Source organism: Myxocyprinus asiaticus, chromosome 25 (genome assembly GCF_019703515.2).
Source record: "Myxocyprinus asiaticus isolate MX2 ecotype Aquarium Trade chromosome 25, UBuf_Myxa_2, whole genome shotgun sequence".
Taxonomy (NCBI): Eukaryota; Metazoa; Chordata; class Actinopteri; order Cypriniformes; family Catostomidae; genus Myxocyprinus; species Myxocyprinus asiaticus.
Genome location: NC_059368.1, coordinates 19,237,347 through 19,260,589, shown reverse-complemented (window position 1 = coordinate 19,260,589; position 23,243 = coordinate 19,237,347). Strand labels below are relative to the sequence as shown.

At 36.1% G+C, this 23,243-nt stretch overlaps 2 protein-coding genes across 10 annotated transcripts in view; one reads left to right on the top strand and one right to left on the bottom strand.

Annotated features, from left to right (window-relative positions):
• Positions 1-12,820, top strand: part of LOC127416467 (zinc finger protein DPF3-like) — a 45,511-nt gene extending 32,691 nt beyond the window's left edge. For 5 of the 8 annotated variants that reach the window (XM_051655853.1, XM_051655855.1, XM_051655854.1 and 2 more), the window contains 3 exons: positions 9,646-9,758; positions 10,073-10,154; positions 11,909-12,820. In XM_051655853.1, coding sequence (XP_051511813.1) covers positions 9,646-9,758; positions 10,073-10,154; positions 11,909-11,976 — 263 coding nt within the window. In that variant the 3' untranslated portion in view covers positions 11,977-12,820. Of the gene's footprint in view, positions 1-4,243; positions 5,011-9,645; positions 9,759-10,072; positions 10,155-11,908 lie in introns of those variants that run through there. The other 3 variants (XR_007893108.1, XR_007893110.1, XR_007893109.1) reach the window with 2 other exon arrangements.
• A 2,531-nt stretch (positions 12,821-15,351) lies between these two features.
• The window catches only part of LOC127416465 (regulator of G-protein signaling 6-like), a 107,769-nt gene continuing 99,877 nt past the window's right edge, over positions 15,352-23,243 (bottom strand). The window contains exons 15-18 of one of the 2 annotated variants that reach the window (XM_051655848.1): positions 22,225-22,411; positions 19,821-19,910; positions 18,998-19,051; positions 15,352-17,281 (exon numbers count right to left, since the gene is read on the bottom strand). In XM_051655848.1, the coding sequence (XP_051511808.1) occupies positions 17,231-17,281; positions 18,998-19,051; positions 19,821-19,910; positions 22,225-22,411 (382 nt within the window). In that variant the 3' untranslated portion in view covers positions 15,352-17,230. The remainder of the gene's footprint in view (positions 17,282-18,997; positions 19,052-19,820; positions 19,911-22,224; positions 22,412-23,243) is intronic. The other variant, XM_051655849.1, reaches the window with a different exon arrangement.

The following is a 23,243-nucleotide window of genomic DNA, read 5'->3' as shown; positions in this document are numbered from 1 at the left end:
TTTTTAGATTTTCAGAGGCTAGTATTGAATAAAACAAAAAAACAAACAGTACAGGTTGTGGTGGCACTGAGAGATTTCCTGCTCTCTCTCTTTGACCAATGTAAATGTCTATAGTGTTCTAAAATGGACCAGATTACAGCAGCTGTATGTTTTTGAGTACAAATTGCAAGGACATAGGTGACTGAGGTAGTAAAGTTAAACCAAACTTAGTATTAAAAGGTTAGTATAAAAAGGGGCAGAAATGCATACACACACATCATTCTTGGTTTAAAAAAGGTTAAAAGTGGTCAAGTTAGGGGGTTGGTCAACCACAAATACTGTATACACATTTGACAACAGAAAACCGCCAAATAATTAAATCAATCTGATTTCCCAGAAATGATGATAGCAATTATTTTAATTTGCCTATTTTGTTGAGTAAATTAAAAGCACATAAACTGAATTATGTATGAATCCACCAAGAGAAATTAAGTATTTAAAAAATCCCCCAAAATCTTAAATGATTGAATCAATATTACATTTCACCAGCTTGTTTGTGCATATCCCATCTTTTCGTGTTTTTTTGTTTTGTTTTGTTTTTTTGCCAGAGCATGTTTGTTTATTTGTTTCTCTGGTCTTTTTATAGAATTTAGTTTATGTTGACTTGGTTACAGATTGGCATAGGCATGTCAAACGCAGACTTTGATCCCAGACACAGGACAACTCACAGGACAAAGGCATTTTAATGGAGAGTTACCATTAACAATGTGATTTAAAACAGGGAAAGGCTTAATCGGTGAACTTAAAACCAGCAGTCGTTAACAGATAAGAGCAATTCCACAGCTTTGATGCTGTTGTTCAGAGCATATGCTTTATCTGCCTTGGTGTTTTTTTTAGTTTTTTTTTTTAAAAACCTGGCAATTAGAAATATGTTGTTTAATAGCAACAAGTGGACAGAGATGGTAAGGTTTACAGTTGCAGTACAAATTACTAATTACAAATGAAAAATGAAATCAGTAACCATCTGAAGACCATAAAATAAAAGTAACAATCCGATTATTGTAGTTACCACATATGCATATAAAGACAAAAGGTAAGCAATAGTAACCTGATGACAAAACAATGTTACCAGGACAATGGCTCTGTTTTATCTTAGAATGACAAAATAATGTGGTCATTGAAATGAGATGGGCTGGCAACTGTATCAGAGGTTTAAACACGAAACCAGCGAGGTCTATTCCACATGTAATACAGGTCTTTCCTGGGTCAAAAATGGTCTTCGGTGGTGACTGATGTATACAGTCATTCATATGCTTGAAGCTGGTTCATTACATAATTGCAATTAATAAATATATAACATAATTACTTAATATCATTTCATGTTTACCAGTACATTGTATATGAATTATTTTTCATCATCTAAGTATCTGGAACATCTTGAATTCAACACATCATTTTTTACTTTGGGATGCTATATGAAATCAAATTGAACTATTTTAATTAACAGCTTATATCTGTAGGAATAGTTATAATGTTCTGAATGTATCTATGAATGGACCACTATACTGAGTTGGGACTGTGCTAGTGAAAATATTTTTTCCTAATATCAAACATCTTTTGAACAGAACATATATTGCACAGGAGAAAAACTTTGTCCATAATTTGTCCTTAAATCTTGAAGGTCCAGACTTATAAATTTGCCTTTATATTTAGAGTGCAATGTCACAAGCTTAGGTAAGACTATGAATGGCTCCTCATTACTGTGGTTAATTACTATGGGCACAGCATCATACCCTAGGGGGGGCACCATAAAGTCCACCGGCTGCCCTTTCATCCGAGTCCATCCAATAGTCTCCCCGTCAAACAGGTCGCCTCAGGTGTAATTCAGTGAATCTGCCGTGGGAATTACACAGGATTACTCCTGGAGCACACATATGAGTGATATAGTAATCTGATTACATAATGTTTTATATAACTGTGATGGAATACAGTTAAATGTTTTGTGCTGATTACAAAACTTTGTTTCAAGTATTCCTTAAGCTTGCGAGGTGTGTTTTTACTCTTAACTTGACACATTGACCCATTAGTCGTTTACGACAAGGACAGAAAACAGCCAAAGGTTACATTTATAATTTATGAAGGCAAGCACACATGGAGTCATGGCATTGTGCAAGACTGATGCCTAGATGATTTCAAACGTAACATCTAATTTAGACAATTAAGTTAAATTAAGTTTTTGAAAAGTTTTGCCGAGTATAAAGGATGTGGATAAGCTCTAAGTTTCTGCAGTTATGATCACTTCCATTTCCATCAAATCTAATTTGCATTGGAAAACAGCACATTTGTCTGATGCACACATTTAGATGATAATGTGCAATGTGTTTGTAAGTGTACCGTAGATGTGCCACCCAAACCTTTTAGCAGCTACGTTTACATGCAGCCTAATAATCAGTTGATAATAAGACTGATAGCTCATTTGGACTAAAAAAAACCTTCATGTAAACACTTCAGTTGATCCGAATGAAATTTCCATCTGATTGAAAAGGGTGGTGTAGACCTAAAATAATTTGTTAAATAGAAGAGCGACTGACGCTCTTCGCATGCACAGAAGTTTTGTTCGGAATACATGTAATGAACATGCAAACTAATATTTGTATGGGACTGCTAAATTGGACAGAAATTAGTGCAAGTAAACATACTCCCAGTGTGAGTTTATATCTAGACTTTTGGCCGGTGATTTCAGCTTTGCTCTCTCTTCATTTCTTTTAGTGCTTGTGTCTTATTTATGTGCTCTTGCTGGCAAATGGTCCTGGAAAGGTCAACTGACCCACATTTATTTCCTTAAATTATTATCAAACTCTAAATTATTATCATTCACTCAAAAATAAAAATTCTCTTATCATTTACTCACCCTCTTGTTGTTTCAAAAACTTACTTTCTTCCATGGAACACAAAATGAGATGTTAGGGTCTGAAAGCCTCAGTCACCATCAGCGTCAGAAATTAAGGGGGCTCAGGGCAAAAATGCCATCAAAAGTGACAAATTCAAAATGTGAGGAATTGTTTCTTAATAATCTGCTGTAGGCCTAGGTATACATATTATTTCATTAAATTTAAAATCGAATGATTTCAGATTGATAATTTATGTTCGTAAATTGATTAAATTGAAGTGTCTGACATAAAAGGTTGATGCACAGTATTTTTTTTAATATTATTTAAAAAACGTATGCCCTCAGAAAAGTACAAAAATAAAAATAAAAAAGCGCCTGAGATTCCAATACAGGGTACAAAATTCAAATGTTGCCCCTTAATGGAAAAGTTATTTTCTGACATTGGTCACCATTCACTTTCAATACATCTTTTTACCATAGAATGAACTGTCTTTGTAAATGATGAAACGGTGACTGAGGCTGTCATTCTGCCTAAAATCTCCTTTTGTATTCCGAAGCAGAAAGAAAGTCATGGGTTTGGAACAGCATGAGGGAGAATAAATGATGACAGAATTCTCATTTTGGGGTGAACTGTCCATTTTAATGTGCTTAAAGTTCTTAAAGAGTTACTTGACCCAAATTGTAAATTCGTTAAAAACCCACACAACCCCAAGAATGTTAGGGACTGACAGCCTCGGTCCCATTCATTTTCATTTGAATGGAGAAATAGATGCATGAAAGTGAATGGGGACTGAGGCTGTCAGTCTCTAACATACAGCCTAACATCCCTCTTCATGCCCCATGGAAAAAATAAGAAAGAAATATTGCAGGTTTGGGACAACATTCGGGAGAGTAAATTATGATAAAACTTTTTTTTTTTTTTTTTTTCAGTGAACTGTCCCTTAAACTGTTTAGGGCATTATCAGTCATCAGCTATCTCAGTTCACTTGGACAATTTTATGTTGCTCACATGCTTCCATTGTTTGTTTTTTTTCTTTCTTGGCTGTGTTATCCATTGACTGCTCATATCTGAAAGGTATAGCAAGCACAGGGAGAGACCAAAGAATGTATTCTTCAGTAATAGATTGATTAAAAGTTTCATGATACATAAAAAATGGTATTAAGACGCATCAATTTTTATGTACACTCACTAACATTTACATATCCAGGCAATTGGAAATGCAGACACGCAAGACGTAATCCCCTAATTTAAACATTGAATATCTGCAAGTACTGCAAGTTGTCCAAGCTGAGAGGAGTGTGAGTCCTAGCTGACTGCAGTGTTACTTGTGTGTGTTTCCACCTTGATGCTGATATGTCCGTCATGCATGTCAGCTGATCGCGTCGGCAGGACCAGGGCCAAGAGGAGGACGGGTGGAGTTCTGGACATGTTTGGCGACACATCCGAAAGTGAGGCGTCCACCTTTCACGGCTTTGAGGAGGATGACCTGGACGGGCTTCTGTCCGATGACAGCACAGGCTCACCTCAGTGCAGATAGACAAAGGAAAAATCAAAAGCACTGAAACTGAAAAACATCTGCTGCCTGTTTTTTTCTTTTTTTTTTCTTCCGTTTTGTTTTTGTGGCAGAATGAATAATGGGTTCACAACTTCAGTCACAACATTAACTTCAGGAATTGTTTTCATAAACAAGCTGCAGCCTTTTCTAAATTAAGGAATGTTGTTTTTATTGTGTCACACTTCTGTATACTGAGAAGTGTTAGTTATTGGACGGATGAGCCATTTCTGTCGGACTATTTTCCGTTATGGAAATTTGCAGGGACATTAACAATGTGTGGACATGATAACATATCGCCATGTACTGTAAGATAGAATGCCTATGTGGAGATTCACTTTAGAAGTACAAATTAAAGAATTGCAAACTTAACATCAAGATCTTAAAAGGAGGAAATACTCAACATGTGTCTGTAGGTCGGCTAGTGAAGAGGGTTTTTTTTTTTTCTTCTCCTACCTCTGGATAAATACAATATTTGCAAAGAAAGGGATCACGAGATTTGGCTCAGAGTCCAATGGAGAGGCAGAGAATGGGCTGAGGCCAGGCCCTGATTGGATCCAGAGGGAAGGGAGGACAGTTTGCAGAGAGGTAAGAGCCAATAGGCATTTAACTGTCCATCTCTCCTCCATTCTTAGGACAGCTATTAAAAATAATAATAATAATTTAAAATCAGTTTGCTGGAGGATACATTTTTCTTGGCCTCTCCCTATTTTTGTTGCGTAAACAAAAGCGTGACCTATTGTTAGGATTGGCTATTTTCAGATCATATTCAGGAAGCTCTTAAAGGGATAGTTCACCCAAAAATGAAAATTCTCTCATCATTTACTCACTCTCATACCATCACAGATGTTTATGACTTTCTTTCTTCTGCTGAACACAAAGATTTTTAGTAGAATATCTCAGCATTGTAGGCCCATACAATGCAAGTGAATGGTGATCATACCTTTGTTGCTCCAAAAATTACATAAAGGAAGCATAGAAGTAATCCATAAGACTCCAGTGGTTAAATCCATATCTTCAGAAGCAATATAATATAGGTGTGGGTGAGAAACAGTTCAAAACTTAAGTCCTTTTTTTTTTTTTTTACCATAAATCTCCACTTTCACTTTTACATCTGAAAGTCACATGTGGTGAAATGTAATGTGGAGATTTAGAGTAAAAAAAATACTTAAATATTGTTCTGTTTCTCACCCACACCTGTTAAATTGCTTCTGAAGATATGGATTTAACCACTGGTGTCATATGAATTACTTTTCTTTCCTTTATGTGATTTTTGGAGCTACAAAGGTCTGATCACCATTCACTTGCATTGTATGGACCTACATAGCTGAATATATTTTTCAAAAAATCTTTGTGTTCTGCTGAAGAAAGAAAGTTAGACACATCTGGGATGGCATGATGGTGAGTAAATGATAAGAGCATTTTCATTTTTGGGTGAACTATCCTTTTAAACCTGAAGTGTGTAATTTCTGCACCACTAGCGCCACCAAACGGAATTTAAAACAAAAGAATGATTGTTTACAAACAGGTTTTCATAACTGTCCTCCCATCTGATGAGACAATCATGTTGTGTTGGGCTTGTCGGGATGCACAAACAGTGCAAGGTTTTGGTAGCGCCAGAGAGCTAATGTTGACACGTTTCTGGAAAATTATCTTATGAATAAATTACGTATAGTTGTTTTATGGAGAAAGTATGTTAACATAAAAAAAAATTACACACTTCAGCTTTTTTTCATTTTTAAGGACAGGCATAACTGTTGCAAATATGCAATGATTCCAATGATCATATGATGGTTATGAAGACTTCGTTTTACACATAAAATCACATCTGGACCATTCATGTCTGTTAGAGGATGACAAAGCTTTGAGGATCAACTCAACTGTCTAAACTGCAAATAATACACTGGATTGCAAGCGCATAAAGCTTCCTAATTTCAATGGGAAAATGCAGTAAATGTGAACTAGAAAACAGAATACATGCAATAAAGGCACAATACACATCACTTATAGTAACATCACCCAGTTAATATGGGGGTATTTCATTGTGTCCATGTTCTAAATGAGGTATATTTGCTCTTTAAAAGCTCTTCTATTTATTGTCACAGTGAACTCCTCTGTCTCTTTTGAATTGAAATTGAAAAATGTTACTTATTAATGCTTTCATCTTGTCTCTATTTTAGGGTGTTCATTTTATGAAAATAATAATATAATTTATTAAGATATTGTATAATTTATATAAGCCCACAAATTGTTGGAGTCTAACAAAAGGTGTTCAATAACAGCTTCTAATGCTATTTTTCCCAATGTCTATATCTAGCCTCTCATTTAATGAGCCAAAGTGCAACATAATTAGAGATGATGCTTGGAACTGCTTCTGTGTCATGCAGACCTATGGCCTCGTAAACCTGGCACAAACCACGCAAACACTGAACATGTATACTTATGCAACTTGTCATCCATGCTGTGGTAGCTGCTGAGTCCTGTTACTCCAAATAGCAGACTGAATATCATTGGACTTTGTTACTGAAAAAACATTAAACATTTTACTTTTTATTAATTACTCTTTGTTTGTTTTAAGGACAGAAGACAGGAACACAAATTAAATTACAGTTGTGCTCAAAAGTTTGCACACCCTGGCAGAAATTGTGAAATTTTGGCATTGATTTTGAAAATATGAATGATCATGCAAAAAAACTGTCTTTTATTTAAGGATAGTGATCATATGAAGCCATTTATTATCACATAGTTGTTTGGCTCCTTTTTAAATCATAATGGTAACAGAAATCACCCAAATGGCCCTGATCAAAAGTTTACATACCCTTGAATGTTTGGCCTTGTTACAGACACACAAGGTGACACACACAGGTTTAAATGGCAATTAAAGGTTAATTTCCCACACCTGTGGCTTTTTAAATTGCAATTAGTGTCTGTGTATAAATAGTCAATGAGTTTGTTAACTCTCATGTGGATGCACTGAGCAGGCTAGATACTGAGCCATGGGGAGCAGAAAAGAACTGTCAAAAGACCTGCGTAACAAGGTAATGGAACTTTATAAAGATGGAAAAGGATATAAAAAGATATCCAAAGCCTTGAAATTGCCAGTCAGTACTGTTCAATCACTTATTAAGAAGTGGAAAATTCGGGGATCTCTTGATACCAAGCCAAGGTCAGGTAGACCTAGAAAGATTTCAGCCACAACTGCCAGAAGAATTGTTCGGGATACATGCTCCTTGAAACAACCACACCGTCTTTTTCCAGAGCAGCCTGTATTTCTCCTGAGGTTACCTGTGGGTTTTTCTTTGTATCCCGAACAATTCTTCTGGCAGTTGTGGCTGAAATCTTTCTAGGTCTACCTGACCTTGGCTTGGTATCAAGAGATCCCCGAATTTTCCACTTCTTAATAAGTGATTGAACAGTACTGACTGGCATTTTCAAGGCTTTGGATATCTTTTTATATCCTTTTCCATTTTTATAAAGTTCCATTACCTTGTTACGCAGGTCTTTTGACAGTTCTTTTCTGCTCCCCATGGCTCAGTATCTAGCCTGCTCAGTGCATCCACGTGAGAGTTAACAAACTCATTGACTATTTATACACAGACACTAATTGCAATTTTAAAAGCCACAGGTGTGGGAAATTAAACTTTAATTGCCATTTAAACCTGTGTATGTCACCTTGTGTGTCTATAACAAGACCAAACATTCAAGGGTATATAAACTTTTGATCAGGGCCATTTGGGTGATTTCTGTTATCATTATAATTTAAAAAGGAGCCAAACAACTATGTGATAATAAATGGCTTCATATGATCACTATCCTTAAATAAAAGTTTTTTTGCATGATCAGTCATATTTTCAAAATCAATACCAAAATGTCACAATTTCTGCCAGGGTATGCAAACTTTTGAGCACAACTGTATATAGTTAGTTTAATTGTATCTTTAGGAGCATTAAATACAACATAAATAACAGGTCATTATAGTATGTATTATATATGAACTAATTTTTCCATAATTTAAAATGTTTTACACATTAAAAATATCTCTAAAATGATGCACACTTACTTGAGGTGAAGAGTCCAGTCATATCAGTATAGCCTAATAAATTATGTTTTATTTCACATCCAGCGGGTCACCTCATGGGCCAGATTCACTTTATCTTGGTAACCCCCCTGTTATTGGACACATTTGTTCACAGAATAAATTAATCTGACTGAAGAATCACTTCTGCAGTGCATCAGTAACTGTAATCTATGGCTTTTGCATCATAATGTATCCATGCTGCTAGATGTCAGTATATGTCCAAGACTACAGCCATATTGGCCAGTACAATATTAACTAAAAATGACTGGGTGAATCTTTAAAGAATCCTTTCATATCATATAAAATGGAACACATTAAATCAGGCGTGTTTCCATCTGCCATTTTCCAGACCTGTGCTCACATGACCCTGTCTCTATGTATGGAGAAGAGAGCAGAAGGTGGAGGTGTTTTAAAGAAAAAGTAGTTTATTCGTTCAACACAGATTGTGCATAATTACGTGGGTTTTCTGTTCATGTTCCCGTCTTTAGTCTGTCTGTCTGTCTAAGTAAGGCACTTACAATGGTAGTGAATGGGGCCAGTACAAAAAACATTAAATACCATTTGAAAAATATAGCCACAAGATGTAAACATTTTAGTGATAAAATCGCCTAGAGGGTTTACCAGCATTGCATCAGCATGGCAACAAAGTTGTCATTTTGAATATATCTTTACATAGAAAAGGTTAGTGAGTGATTTATCACATCATGTTGACATGTTTAATGTGTACGTTTTGGGGCTATACTTTTAAATAGTGAGTATTTTCATTTACAATTGGCCCCATTCACTTTTAATGTAAGTGCCTTACTGTAACTCAGATTTTTTTTTATTAAACAAGGGATGTCAAATTTTTTATTTTATTTTTCTTTGTGGTGATTACCATTATGCAACAAAAGCTGTCGATTGAACTTAATTTGTATTGAACACAGAACATTCCTTTAATAAATGCCATAAAACTATTGTTCAATTTTAACTTTGACTGTTGCGTTAGCTAATGTTAACATATACAACCTTATTGTAAAATGTTACCTAAATTACATGTGATGTACATCATGGAAAAAATGTAATCGTTTTTAATGACTAAATTAAGTTACACTTCTTTCCATCTGATTGTTTTTCTTTCATCCTCTCTTTTTCTCTCTTACCAGGCCACCCTTCATGCCTACAGTTCACAGACAACATGATGCAGGCTGTGCAGACATATCGGTGGCAGTGTATTGAGTGTAAATCTTGCAGTCTGTGTGGCACCTCAGAGAACGATGTGAGTCTTGAAATCCAAATATAGGAATATATAATCATCTCTTTCCTTGTATAGAACTCTGTAGTGTTTGAGGAGAATAGGGAAATACTTTTTAGATGATATTGTATAGGCCTATGCCATATCTCACACAAGATTTTCAAAACGCATGTCTCAGGATTCTTTAAGAGTGTGTACATATGACATCATTAACACACCGTTCTGTTAATATTCAAGTGTCAAACTGTGTGCAGCTTCCTCTGACAACCCCCTCAAATGGCTGAGTGTGAGTTTGTATGAGCATGAGCTAACAGTTTGGTGATGTTCTGTGTTTGTAGGATCAGCTTCTGTTCTGTGATGACTGTGATCGAGGATATCACATGTTCTGCCTCAAGCCTCCCATGACACAGCCACCTGAGGGTAAGTTCACATCAAAGCAGCTAATAACAACTTAGTAAACAACATGATCACACAGGAAATCGACATGTTTCTTCCGAAAGTTCATATACCCTGATCAACCAACTTCTGCCAAATTACTGAGAAGTGCCATCCCCCATCAGGCATTTTTGCATCAATTCAAAGCTTCAAACCTTTCCCTCTAGCACTACTGATAGCGTGTTGTGCGAGCAAAATCCGAGACATGGGTGCTGGTCCCATGGAAACCAGGAAGTCATTGCATTCATATAAACAATGGTGAGCTGGACTCAGAGGTTGCATTTTCACTCTAAAATTACATATTTACTCCACTGATGGTTAGATTTAGTGTTGGGGTTTGAGTTAGGGTGTAGGGTTAATTAATATGCATTCCAGTTGACTGTATTACATCATTTACAATTAAAAATACAGTCCGACATTTCACCTAGAAACTGGAGCTCATATTTGCCCATTTGTTCAGGAAGGTATAGCTGAGGCCAGAGACCTCCAAATGGGGTTGGAATCTCCAAAATAGGGCGGGGTTACTCCAAAAGGTGGTTGCACCCCCTCCAAAAGGGGGCGTCACTTTAAGGTTAGGGAAAGGGTTAGGTAAGGGGCTCCCTAAATCTTTAATGGCGGTTTGGAGCTTCCACCCCTTTTTGGAGCAAATCCTGCAGCTATATCCTTCTCCATTTGTTCAGCAACACTTTCAGCTTTGGCCACTAGGGGGCAGTGAACTACTGTTGAACTACTGTTGCCGAATTCACAGTGCGATAGATCTGCGGAATAAAAAGTCCCTGTCAGCTTTGAGGCCATTTATTTGCTAGTGTACTCTTAAAGTTGACAAAACTAACTTTTACCAGTATTAACACATTGAAAATATACATACATCTTTCACTTATATTAAAACAGTCCAAAAATATTGATGACTCATCTTGCACTACACAGATTTTTGTCAAATCAAATGCTTTCAAGAATGAGAATGTCCCTCCCCCTAATACCACCTGCCTATATCATGGTTCAGATCATGGTTCTGAGCTGTGATGTAAAAACTCAAGGCAATTGGCTTTTTTTTATTTTATTAAAGAAACAAGTCCTTTCATATGTCCAACTACATCTTCCTATTTCAATTGAAAATACATCAGCACAGTAAGGAAAAATGTGCTCATCAAGCCATTTCTTGGGGTAACTAATAATAAAATAGATAGTAACAGCTCTAAATGAGAAGAGCTGCTGATGAAGCAATCCAGTGACTTGGCATGCAATGCACACGCTAAGAAGATTGGAAGAGTACCATTCGAAGCCATTATGAATATACACCTGTGATCATGTCAGTTGAATTCTGTATAATTGTTGCTTGGCAACAGCAAACAGTCTAGAGTTAGTGAGCTGTATTCATTATTATTATTATTATTATTATTATTATTAATAAATATAGTAACTAATTGAACATTGGTATCTTTTACTATATTTCTGTTGCCACCATTTTATTAAAGCAAGTAGGCTGTGCTTTACAGTAATTACACTGTAATGCTAAGTATGGTAGAATGACTGTAAAATAACTGTCACAACCTCAAGTGATTTTATGCTTTAATAATATCAATAGACTAAATAGTTTCTAAATTGACAAAACACTAATATACACAGCATGGACAAACAGACTGATACACAAATAGCCGTGCACTCAGACATATACACATACTCACATAATGAGTCCATTCCAGTGGAGTAATGCTAGTATCTCTGTGTTTTGTCTACAGGAAGTTGGAGTTGTCATCTGTGTCTTAATCTTGTGAAGAAAAAGACATCTAGCATCGGAGAGCCATAAACATTGCGAGGAAGTCCCACATAGATGCACGTACACAAGCACAGCAGACTCAGGATGGAAGTTTATCTGTTTTCCTCTGTAGTTCTTCTTCTGTTAGTAGTGGAATAGCCTTCCTCTAACTCTGTGACAAACAATTTCAACCAAGTCTACGCAATTGGTGGTAGTCTACCTCGCAAATATCCTGCTCGCTATGAATCCTAAGGCAGGATCGATTGCTCGAAGTTCAGATAGTCCAACCACGTAGAACTGTAAGCAGCTATTAGATGAAAAATACTGTCTTAAATAGCAACACCAGCACAACCACTACATTATCCCAATTGAATGAAGTGATAATCAACAACCTATACAAACAGAAGTGCTTAAGCTATGATTCTAAGCTATTATTTCTTTTACTGTACTATGGACAAAGCCATGAAATGGCAAATTCAAAATAAAAAGCAATATTATGTTGACAGGTTATTGGCTCGGTTTCTACTGTACAGCTTTAATAAAAGTAAGCCACGATCATTTTCAAAAACTCACAGACTAACTCACAAAACCCTTTCATACTATAACATAGACACACACCAGTGGTACATAACAGAACCTTTTTGTATTTCATTTGATTTACTTTCTGTTTTTCACTTAGAATTGTTTTTAATGTGTCTGTGAAGTATGTATTTAATGCAAAGACATCTGTTTTGGCGTGCACCAAGAGACTGTTTGCTATAAAGAGGATAATTGTGAGTAGATGCTTAGTTTTCGAACCGGGATCATCATTCAGGTAGACGCTTAGAGCTTAGAATCCAAGAATAATTGTAAATGCAATCTTTAAATGAAAAAAATAAAATAATAGTTTTGGCAATGTTTCTCCATGTATTTAAGCAGCACAGAGATTTAACTTTGGCAGGACTGGAAAATAATTCGTGTTAAATAGTTCTTGTTTGTTCTTTTATACTGTATATATTTTTAGCAGACAATTGTGTGGTTGCGAAATTACATGTTGGGCATCATATTCACGTATTATGCTTTTCCTTGTGCTTAGACAACACTGGCATGCTTTGTCAAGCCCACCTTTTTCCTTTAGGTTACATTTTGTATTTATGAAATGTGAATGCATCAGACTGGTCAATTTATGTTACTCTGTGTTTGACTGATTTGGTTATGCTCCAGGAACATTCCAGTTTTGTTGGTCCTAGAACCTTCTTTTGTTACCTCCCTCTGTTTGTAGGGAAAAAAAAGCACTTCATACCTCTCTGAGTAAAACATCTGTTCGCTCCATTTAGTATTTCTTTGCTCTTGATATATTAGCATATCTATTTCCATCTGGACATTCTCTCATACCATTCCCACCTCCTTCATCTGTATAATACATTAAAGGCTCTATTTTCAGAGCCAATTCATCAAGACCCTCCAGATTCTCCTATCTGTTGAATATTTTAGCTATGCATTTTACCTATTTCAAGGGACGTGTACATTACTTTTCCATTTTTGTTTTTTGCCGGATAATTTCTTTACCAATGCAACAAGTGAGTAAATTATACATCAACTACTAAATATTATTAGTGACTTTTCTTAAAAGAATGTGTTGTGTTATGCAGTTCCAAAATCCAAGAAGTAGATAATGTCTTTGTTGTTTAGAGTTCATTCTTTGCTCTTAGGTAAGCCTTTAGAATACAGTAGGGTGATTTTTGTTAAGGAAAAGCAAAAAAGAGATCAAGGTTTTTCTCTGACAGCAATGATACAGTGTTTGTATTCATCTAAATCTTCCTTGGGAGCAGCAACAAGAATATTACAAGACAAGCAGTAGATGTCTAGTCATAAAGTATAAATACAGTTTTTAGTTAACCATAAGGATTTAAGTGTAAAATTAACTATTGTCACCTGAATTCATCTGTCATGGCTTGTTACAATGGCATTTCTTTTATGACATTACTTATTGAGCACTTAGAGAATACTTTGCAGTCAGATGAATCATTTTGTAATTGTTCTTGTTTTTTTTTTTTTGTTTAATTTCTTATTCCTTTTTCTTTTTGCCCCTATGTAATCCAAAATGTAATAAAAAAACAAATGCAAAATCAAGACTGTGCTAATTTGAAATTTAAACAATGAATTGGTAGTACCTCTCATGCTTAACACTAGAGGGCTGTACCTACACAGTAAATGAGATGAGCCACTGTAGGACACCACCATCCTCTATAATGCCCTTTAAAAGGATAGTTCACCCAAAAATGAAAATTCTCTCGTCATATACTCACCTTCATGCCATCCCAGATGTGTATGTCTTTCTTTCTTCTGCTGAACACAAACAAAATTTTTAGAAGAATATTTCAGCTCTAGGTCCTTTCAATGCAAGTAAATGAGTACCAACATTTTGAAGATTTAAAAAGCACATAAAGGCAGCATAAAAGTAAAACAGATCAATATTTAAGTCATGTTTTACTATAAATTCTGCTCCCTGCCCAGTAGGTGGCGTTATGCATGAAGAATGTGAATCGCCAAAAACAAAATTATGAAAGTGGAAGTGGAGATTGATAGTAAAAAAGGACTTTAATATTGATCTGGTCTCACCCACACCAATCATATCACTTCTGAATACATGGATTAAACCACTGGAGTCATATGGATTACTTTTATGCTGTCTTTATATGCTTTTGGAACTTCAACATTTTGATACCCATTTACTTGCTTTGTAAGGACCTAGAGTTGAGATATTCTTCTAAAAACCCTTGTTTAGGTTCAGCAGAAGAAAGAAAGTCATACACATCTTGGATGACATGAGGGTGAGTAAATGACGAGGGTGACCCCATTTTTGGGTGAAACTATTCATTTAACTGTGATATTGGTTCATTTTTAATAAACTGCCTAAATAGCAGCTTTATTGAACTCAAACCTACGTGTGAAATTATGAACTGATGGCTAGCTACTTAAAGCAAATACTAATTTCTGATTTCTAAATGTGCGGTTTTCGATGCATGTAACCGCAGGCTGATACTGTGCATGTTGCTTGACAACTGGTAACTCCAACAGTTTGGAAAGTGAACTATATTTGGCAGGAAAATTGTGAATGACTTGTGTATTATTAATAATACCTTTAACCTTTTATTGAACAAGGGCATCTTTTCCCTGCTGAAAAGCAAGCTAAAACTATCATATAAGCTAGTTGGCTGGTCATAGCTGGTTTAAGCTGGTCTCCTAGCCTAACCAGTGCACAAAACCTGTCTAAAATCAGCCATCTGACCAGCCTGGATGACCAGCTAACCAGCCAAACTGCTTAGGGTTATCATTGAGCTATTGCTTTCATTTTATAAAAGCAATAAATGTTTGCTTTAATTACACAGAACACATAAAAGACTTTGAATATCTATGCAGAGAAAAATGAAAGCATTTCCAGAGTTCTCCAAACTGAATGTTTATTGAATGACTCAGGACTTCAGGTCCTCCTTTCCATTATGTTGACCTACTGACCATCATCTTTGTCATTGAAAAAACTAAAAGTAGTAAAACTCTTCAGAAATATTCCATGCATAGTTTTGTGCTGAATATGGCACTTGTGCCTCTAAGTTATAATAAATGTTCAATATTCTACACAGCATCTTCTATATCCAGAACAGCTGCAGAGTCTATACATTCCATTCCAACCTAACACGCAGTTACGAGTCAACAAACCATTTCTACCTGAAAATATGAAGAGGGGACGTACCATAGCAACCATACACTTTTCTGTTCTGCCATACCGTCTGCGGAAATTTGTGGGCTAACGATAGCAGAGACAATCCATGTGTTCAGAGTTACAGCAGCTTGTTAAAGTCTAAGTATCTCTGGCAGTGATGGTGCTTCAGGAAATAATGTCAGCAAAAAACCTCCACTGGGGTTGCAATGGAGAATGTCCAGAGGTGATGGAGAGAGTTGTTGTTTGGTAAATATGTGCTTTCTTCAGAATGTCTGGTTATGAGAAAACCTTTCATATTGATTAGAATTTTGTGAAAACGGTGTTGTCCACTCAATTGTGATGAGTGAAGGGCTGTGTTCCCCTTATCTTTGTGCTCAGAGCAAAGGGCCATCATCGTCATGATCATCCATCATCATCAACACTGACACTAAGCGACTAGGCGCTTACATTCTAAGCTGGATTTACAATACCATTCATTAAAGCGGGCAAGCAAGACAAACAAGGACCTACTGTATGCATTTGTTTGAAACATACATAATGAAAATTTTTGTTTGATGATTGTTTGTTTGGTCAAACATTTGCTGTAAAGCTGAAACACACTGAGCATAGCATTAGCTAAGATAAGGTTGTGGGTTCGAATCCCAGGCAACACGCATCCTGATCAAATGTATAGCTTGAATGCACAGAAAGTCGCTTTGGATTTAAGTGGCTGCCAATTATATTAATTATCCTGGTCAAACATATGTGAGCATGTGTCTACTTCTTTAATCCCTCAATAAAACTGAGTCTAAAAGATGTTTCTCCTTGTTGCTCACATCTCCGATAGAAGTCTTACATCATGTGCTAATAGTCGAGTATAACATGCCCTGTAAACGCAGAATAAATTATTTTCCATCAACAGAGTACAGTCTCCAAAATGGCAGGAAGTCATTAAAGTATTCAAATAACACTGAGCTGTGTGGGAACCCCTCACTTCCACATTCATACTCCATATTTCACCACCATTTAAAAAAAAAGTATGTGACGAGAGAGTTTTAAAAGTTTTGTCCAAACCTCAATCGAGGGAACACAGACACTGCAAGCCCTTTTTTCATTTTCTCCTTTGAAAACTCCACTGGAATGCTCTGATGGTTTGAGACGTATCCTCTCTTCTTCCAATGCTTGTCGTTGACATGTTCTTGACATTGCCTACTGCATCCCTTCTCATCACACATTATGTTTTCAAAACTGATAATGAGAGGGCTGAACTGATGTCATTTTAAATGGAAATCCAGCAATGAGCAATCAGTTCCGTCCTTGCCACACTCTGGGTATAAGTATCAAATAAACTTATGTTGCTCTAGATGGTACTGGGAAATCTGACATTCATGTATGCAGTCATTGTAGTCACTGATTTAATAAACACAGACAACACTGTTGCTGTTTGGAGATTCAATTGGACTTATTGCATGCTGCCATCTAGACTCTGTAGCTGTGTGATGTTTGGGTGGGTTTTGGAGAGAGGCTGGTCCATACACATGGCCCATCATAGCCACAATGCTTCCACCCCAACAAACCGCAGTTTCTCTGGAGGGAACTGGACTTCTCAAAACCCAGGACTCGTCAGGAGGACTGCATGAGGCCCGTCAGTCGTTTACTTGTCAGAGACTTGCCCTGAGACATAGACAATATTAATGTTTTCTTTTAAGGAGTAGTTTTAGAATATCTTTTATACATTCCATTGGATCCAGTTTTATTTCAACATTAGCAATTGATTGACTCACAAAAATATGGCCATTTGATCATGTGTCCATAGACTTAAAAAAAAATCTACATCAACATTTTAGATTACAATTAATATGAATGTATAAAAGAAAGTGTAAATCTTAGGTCCTATAACTAGTCACAATTTCTTTTAAGTTTAACATCATTTTAATCACTTAAAGGGGTTAGTTCACCCAGAAAATTCTCTCAATTACTCACCCTCATGCCATCTTTCTTCAGCAGAACAGAATTTAAGATTTTTAGAAGAATATCTCAGCTCTGTAGGTCCATAAAATGCAAGTGAATGGGAGCCAACTTTTTGAAACTCCAAAAGTACATATAGCCATCATAAAAATAATCCATACAATTCCAGTGGTCTAATTAATGTCTTCTGAAGCTAAACACTAGGTGTGTGTAAGAAATAGATCAATATTTAAAACTTTTTTACTAAAAATGTTTGCTTCCGGCCAGCTTGAGGTTTGTACGTTGACGATATTCATACGTAGATCCCTTATTAGCAGCTGTTTCTATGGACCGCGTTACTTTTTTGACACAAAAGGAGTTTATGCAGCGGTCTGAGCAAGGAGCTCGGTCTGAGGCATCTCCTCCACTCACTTGCATTCAAACCAATTCAAACAGCTCTCCTTGTTCACTGTTCCAAGATGGCGCTGCAGTTGACTTATTAAAACCAGCTGAATGAGGCATCTCTGTATGATTCTCTATGCTCATCTGGTATAAACAACACTGTGCTTCCGTTTTTTCGTATTTTACATGTCAGTTCTCGCGTGAACTTGCCAACGTGCTTGACCTCGACCCTCGTGAATTTTTAGTAAAAAAGTTTTAAATATTGATCCATTTCTTACACACACCTATCGTTTTGCTTCAGAAGACTGGAGATTAATCCACTGGAGTCGAACAGATTACTTTTATGATGGCTATATGTGCTTTTTGGAGCTTCAAAAATTTGGTACCCATTCACTTGCATTTTATGGACCTACAGAGCTGAAATATTCTTCTGAATATATGAATTTGTGTTCTAAAAAAGAAAGAAAGTCATGCACATCTGGGATGGCATGAGGGTGAGTAAATGATGAGAGAATTTTCATTTTGGGGTGAACTAATCCTTTAACTAGTTCAGTGATGGTGGCTGGATTACAAATATACAATAATAAATAACACATTTTCCATTTGGTCTCTAATGAATATGATCATTAAAGCTGCATGCAATAATAATTATAAAAGAATTAGCAAATCTTTGTTTAAAAATAGTTTTAGATTGAATATACTGAAGCATGTCACACTACATGATATGTCCTCTTCCCCTCAAATATAACACTTATATAATTTTATAATGTGTAGACAACTGATGCTCACTTAAAGTAAATCTAATCAATTGCTGTTCAGTGAAATTAGGCAGGATAAATATAACTATTTAATCAATGAAAAAAAACAAAAAAAAAAAAAAATCAGCAGCAGAATTTCTTTGAATCTTTTCCATGGTTCTCAGTAATATTCCATTATCTTCTGGTCATATATGACTGCCTTCCCAGAACAACAACCCTTTATTTTGAAAGTTATAAAAAAAGGAGAGTGAAGGTGGATTTTTAGACAATAGGGGGCACTCACCACACTGCGAGTGAATTTCTCCAGGGAGGTGCGTCGGCCTTGGTCAGTCTCAGGCTGTGAGGCCGCAGTTATTGGAAGAGAACAGGGGAAGATACAGTGCACAACACGTGTGTTAGTAGGGAAAGATGCATGAGGTCTAACACAAAAACATTTATCGGACAATTAATGTTAATTTGGTATAAGAGCAATGGAGCCAAGGCACAATAAAACTGTAAAGATTAAATGGTGCTCTCATGTAGTCCTTAAAATAGAATTGGTTGAATAAGTATTTGGTGGCAAGCGCAGAATTCAAGATTAGCCGAATTGTTAGCTTAGTATGTTAAAAAGAGTGCAATTCAACACTCATTTGAAAATAAAGTTGGCCACTGGTTGAGGATAAAGAAGAGGAAATCACTGTTTTTTACAGTCAATAAATCAAGGATTTAAATACTGTCAAGAACTGATTAAGAATAAGCTCCCAGCAGAACCTTTTTTTCAACTCATCCTTCAGGGCTTTGCAACCATCAGTGCTCAAAGGCATTCTGGTGCGTACAGCTCACTTCGAGCACTGACGACATTAGAAAAAAACAAAAACTCAATGTGCCAAAGTTGACATTTCGTGAACCAACAGCTACAATATTTTTTTTCATAAGTTGCCCTTTCAGAGCACTTAATTATGCGTGAGAAAAAAGGAAAACTGTTAAATTATGCAGAATTTATTTGTGTTTTTCAGCAGAAAACATAAATAATGTAGGACACAGACTCAGGAAGGCACTTCACCTTGCCCTTCAGGGCTTCCGTAACCCCCTCACTCTGCTATGTGAGATTTGCAATTGAGACTAACCTTCTTTTTAGCCATCAGGAGGTCCTGGTAAGCATTGGAGCGCAGGAAACGAGGGTAGCTGTCACTCTTCATCAGCTTGTAGATGTGGTCCTGGACGAGAAAAACATTGAAGGCTGACATTGAGTCTGCAGCTCAGGTTAAGGCAGATGGCAAAAGGAAAGTATCTCACTGCAAAGTAATGACAAAAGAGCCAATAACCTGCTAAAAAACAACTTTCTGTTCTCACATTCTAGTTATAGTCCCCTTCCAATCATTGCATCACATTTGCAGGCAGGAATAAATGTGTAGGTGAACCACTCTCAAGGAAAAAAGACAATCTGCACCTAATAATGCATATCTAAAGATCAAACAGCAGTAGGTAGTTTAACCTAAGGCCATGATGTTGCATGTTTTTTTTTTCTTACACATTTAACATTTCAAATTAAGCATACACTTGACAGACTCCTTGTAAGAGACTTTTGGTATAAACTTTGTCAGAGCAGCAGCTGTCATTCACAGCAACAGTGAGAAAAGAAAGTCATCATAATGTTAAGGATTCTGTAACACATTCTTCAATTATTCTGTTTTCAAAGAATATTCTGAAAGCAGTTCACTGTAGTTGATGACAGTTGTTTCTGGCATAAAACAGATTTTTCAATATAAGGTAGCACAATTCAGACAATATTTAGCCATACTGTATGTGTGTGTGTGTATATATATATATATATATATATATATATATATATATATATATATACACTGGCGGCCAAAATTTTGGAATAATATACAGATTTTGCTATTTCGGAAGGATATTGGTCCTTTAATTCACCAAAGTGGAATTCAACTGATCACAATGTATAGTCAGGACATTACTGATGTAAAAAACAGCACCATCACTATTTGAAAAAATTACTTTTGAACAAATCTAGACAGGCCCCACTTCCAGCAGCCATCACTCCAACACCTTATCCTTGAGTAATCATGCTAAATTTTGTACTAGAAAATCACTTGTCATTATATCAAACACAGTTAAAAGCCATTTGGTTAGTTAAAAGAAACTTAATATTGTCTGTGTATTTGTTTTTGAGTTGCCACAGTATGCAATAGTATGCATGCCTTAAGGACAATATTAGGTAAAAAATGGCAAAAAAAGAAACAGCTTTCACTACAAACTCGTCAATCAATCATTGTTTTGAGGAATGAAGGCTATACAATGCTTGAAATTGCCAAAAAACTGAAGATTTCATACAAAGGTGTATACTACAGTCTTCAAAGACAAAGGACAACTAGCTCTAACAAGGACAGAAAGAGATGTGGAAGGCCCAGATGTACAACTAAACAAGAGGATAAGTACATCAAAGTCTCTAGTTTGAGAAATAGATGCCTCACATGTCCTCAGCTGACAGCTTCATTGAATTCTACCTGCTCAACACCAGTTTCATTTACAACAGTAAAGAGAAGACTCAGGGGTGCAGGCCTTATGGGAAGAATTGCAATGAAAAAGCCACTTTTGAAACAGAAAAACAAAAAGAAAAGGTTAGAGTGGGCAAAGATACACAGACATTGGACAACAGATAACTGGAAAAGAGTGTTATGGATCTTAACCCCATTGAGCTTTTGTGGGATCAGCTAGACTGTAAGGTGCGTGAGAAGTGCCCGACAAGACAGCCACATCTATGTTAAGTGCTACAGGAAGCGTGGGGTGAAATGTCACCCGAGTATCTGGACAAACTGACAGCTAGAATGCCAAGGATCTGCAAAGCTGTCATTGCTGCACATGGAGGATTTTTTGATGAGAACTCTTTGAAATAGTTTAAGTTCTGAAAATTTATTTTTTTCAAATTGTAATAGTAATTTTTCATGTTATTAATGTCCCTACTATACATTGTGATCAGTTGAAAGCCACTTTGGTGAAGAAAAGTACCAATTTCTTTCCATAAGAGCAAAATCTGTACATTATTCCAAACTTTTGGCTGCCAGTGTATATTTTATATATAACTGCTACGGGGCCCTGCTTCTGATCTGAGCATGTCTGTCAAGTCTTTAACTATGTAAATGTGTATAAGTAAAGCAGACAGACAAAATGTAAACTCTTTTTAAAAGACTCATGAGGACAAGGAACAGATGATCTGTCAGCATTTTTGTACATCAATCCCTCACTGAATGGCCAAAAAGTGAAATGTTCCTCTTTCATCATTTCAAAAATGAAAAAGATAATGCCTTGGGCACAACTTATCCTTTAGAGTTACTTTATTCCCACCTTAGTCCAAAAAATAGTTTGACACCATTTTCACAATGATTATAGAAGACATTGATCATGTAATTGGATAATTTCCCCCCAAAACTGCAGAAAGGGTGTGGAAATTCATAAAAAGAACAAAAGCCATCAATGGTTGAGCACAAATTCCTGTGACAGGTTACCCACCTGGGCATCTTCAAAGCTATAGCGGCCAGGGTCTTTTAGATTCTGACTGGTGCGCTCATAGCTATGCGAGTCCAGATTGATGGCACTGGGAGCTCCCTCAGCAAGAAATTCCTGCCAGATCTCCTGAGCACGAATTGCCACTTCCAGCAGGGGGCGGGACTTCAGATCTTGCACGGCCAACCAGAACCTAAAGAGAGAAAAATAACAATGTCAGCTGTCCAGAGAACTGGTCAGGGACAAAGTTACAAATCAAACAAACCTGAACAACATATAGTTCTTTTTGTAAAATACAATAGCATTTACTATAAAAAAAATAACTACAAATTCTAAATAAATAAATAAAAAACAAAGTCTATATATTCACCACACATTTAATAAGAACCTAAATTAAACTCAAAATCAGAAGCTGATCATCATGCAAGAAACATACTGACAAACTGGACAAATTATTCTTATTACCAGGAGTGTAAAGTACTTGAGTAGTTGTACTTTACTATACTGCACTACAAAGCCATAACGCAGTAACTGTGCCAACTCTGAAATTGAGAAAAATGGTTTCAAAGTTGTTTTGATAGTCCAGCTGAATGTGGATTATAAAATAGTCTCAGTCTGTTTTCTCTGAATCTGAGGATATCCAAAACCGTCTAATAGATCATAGTCTAAGAGATCTTATTTCATCTATAATTCACAAAATGTCTAGTTACTGTGTCTGGTTGGACAGAATCTTGAGCAATTGCACCTTACTTAAAGACCTATTGAAACTAAATACTTGTACTTTTACTAAATTACATTTTTAAGGAAAAAAAACCCATACATTACTTTCATTTCATTTAGACCTTTAAACTATATATTTTACATATTTTACTTTTTATTTTTTTTATTTTTTGTCATCATTATTATCATTCCATTTCAATGTAACATTTTATTGGCCTACACTACAATAATATGTCCTTGTGAAGACACGTCTCTTTAGTCATCACAACAAAGAGTCTGTGACCTAAAGCAATGCATTTCAATGA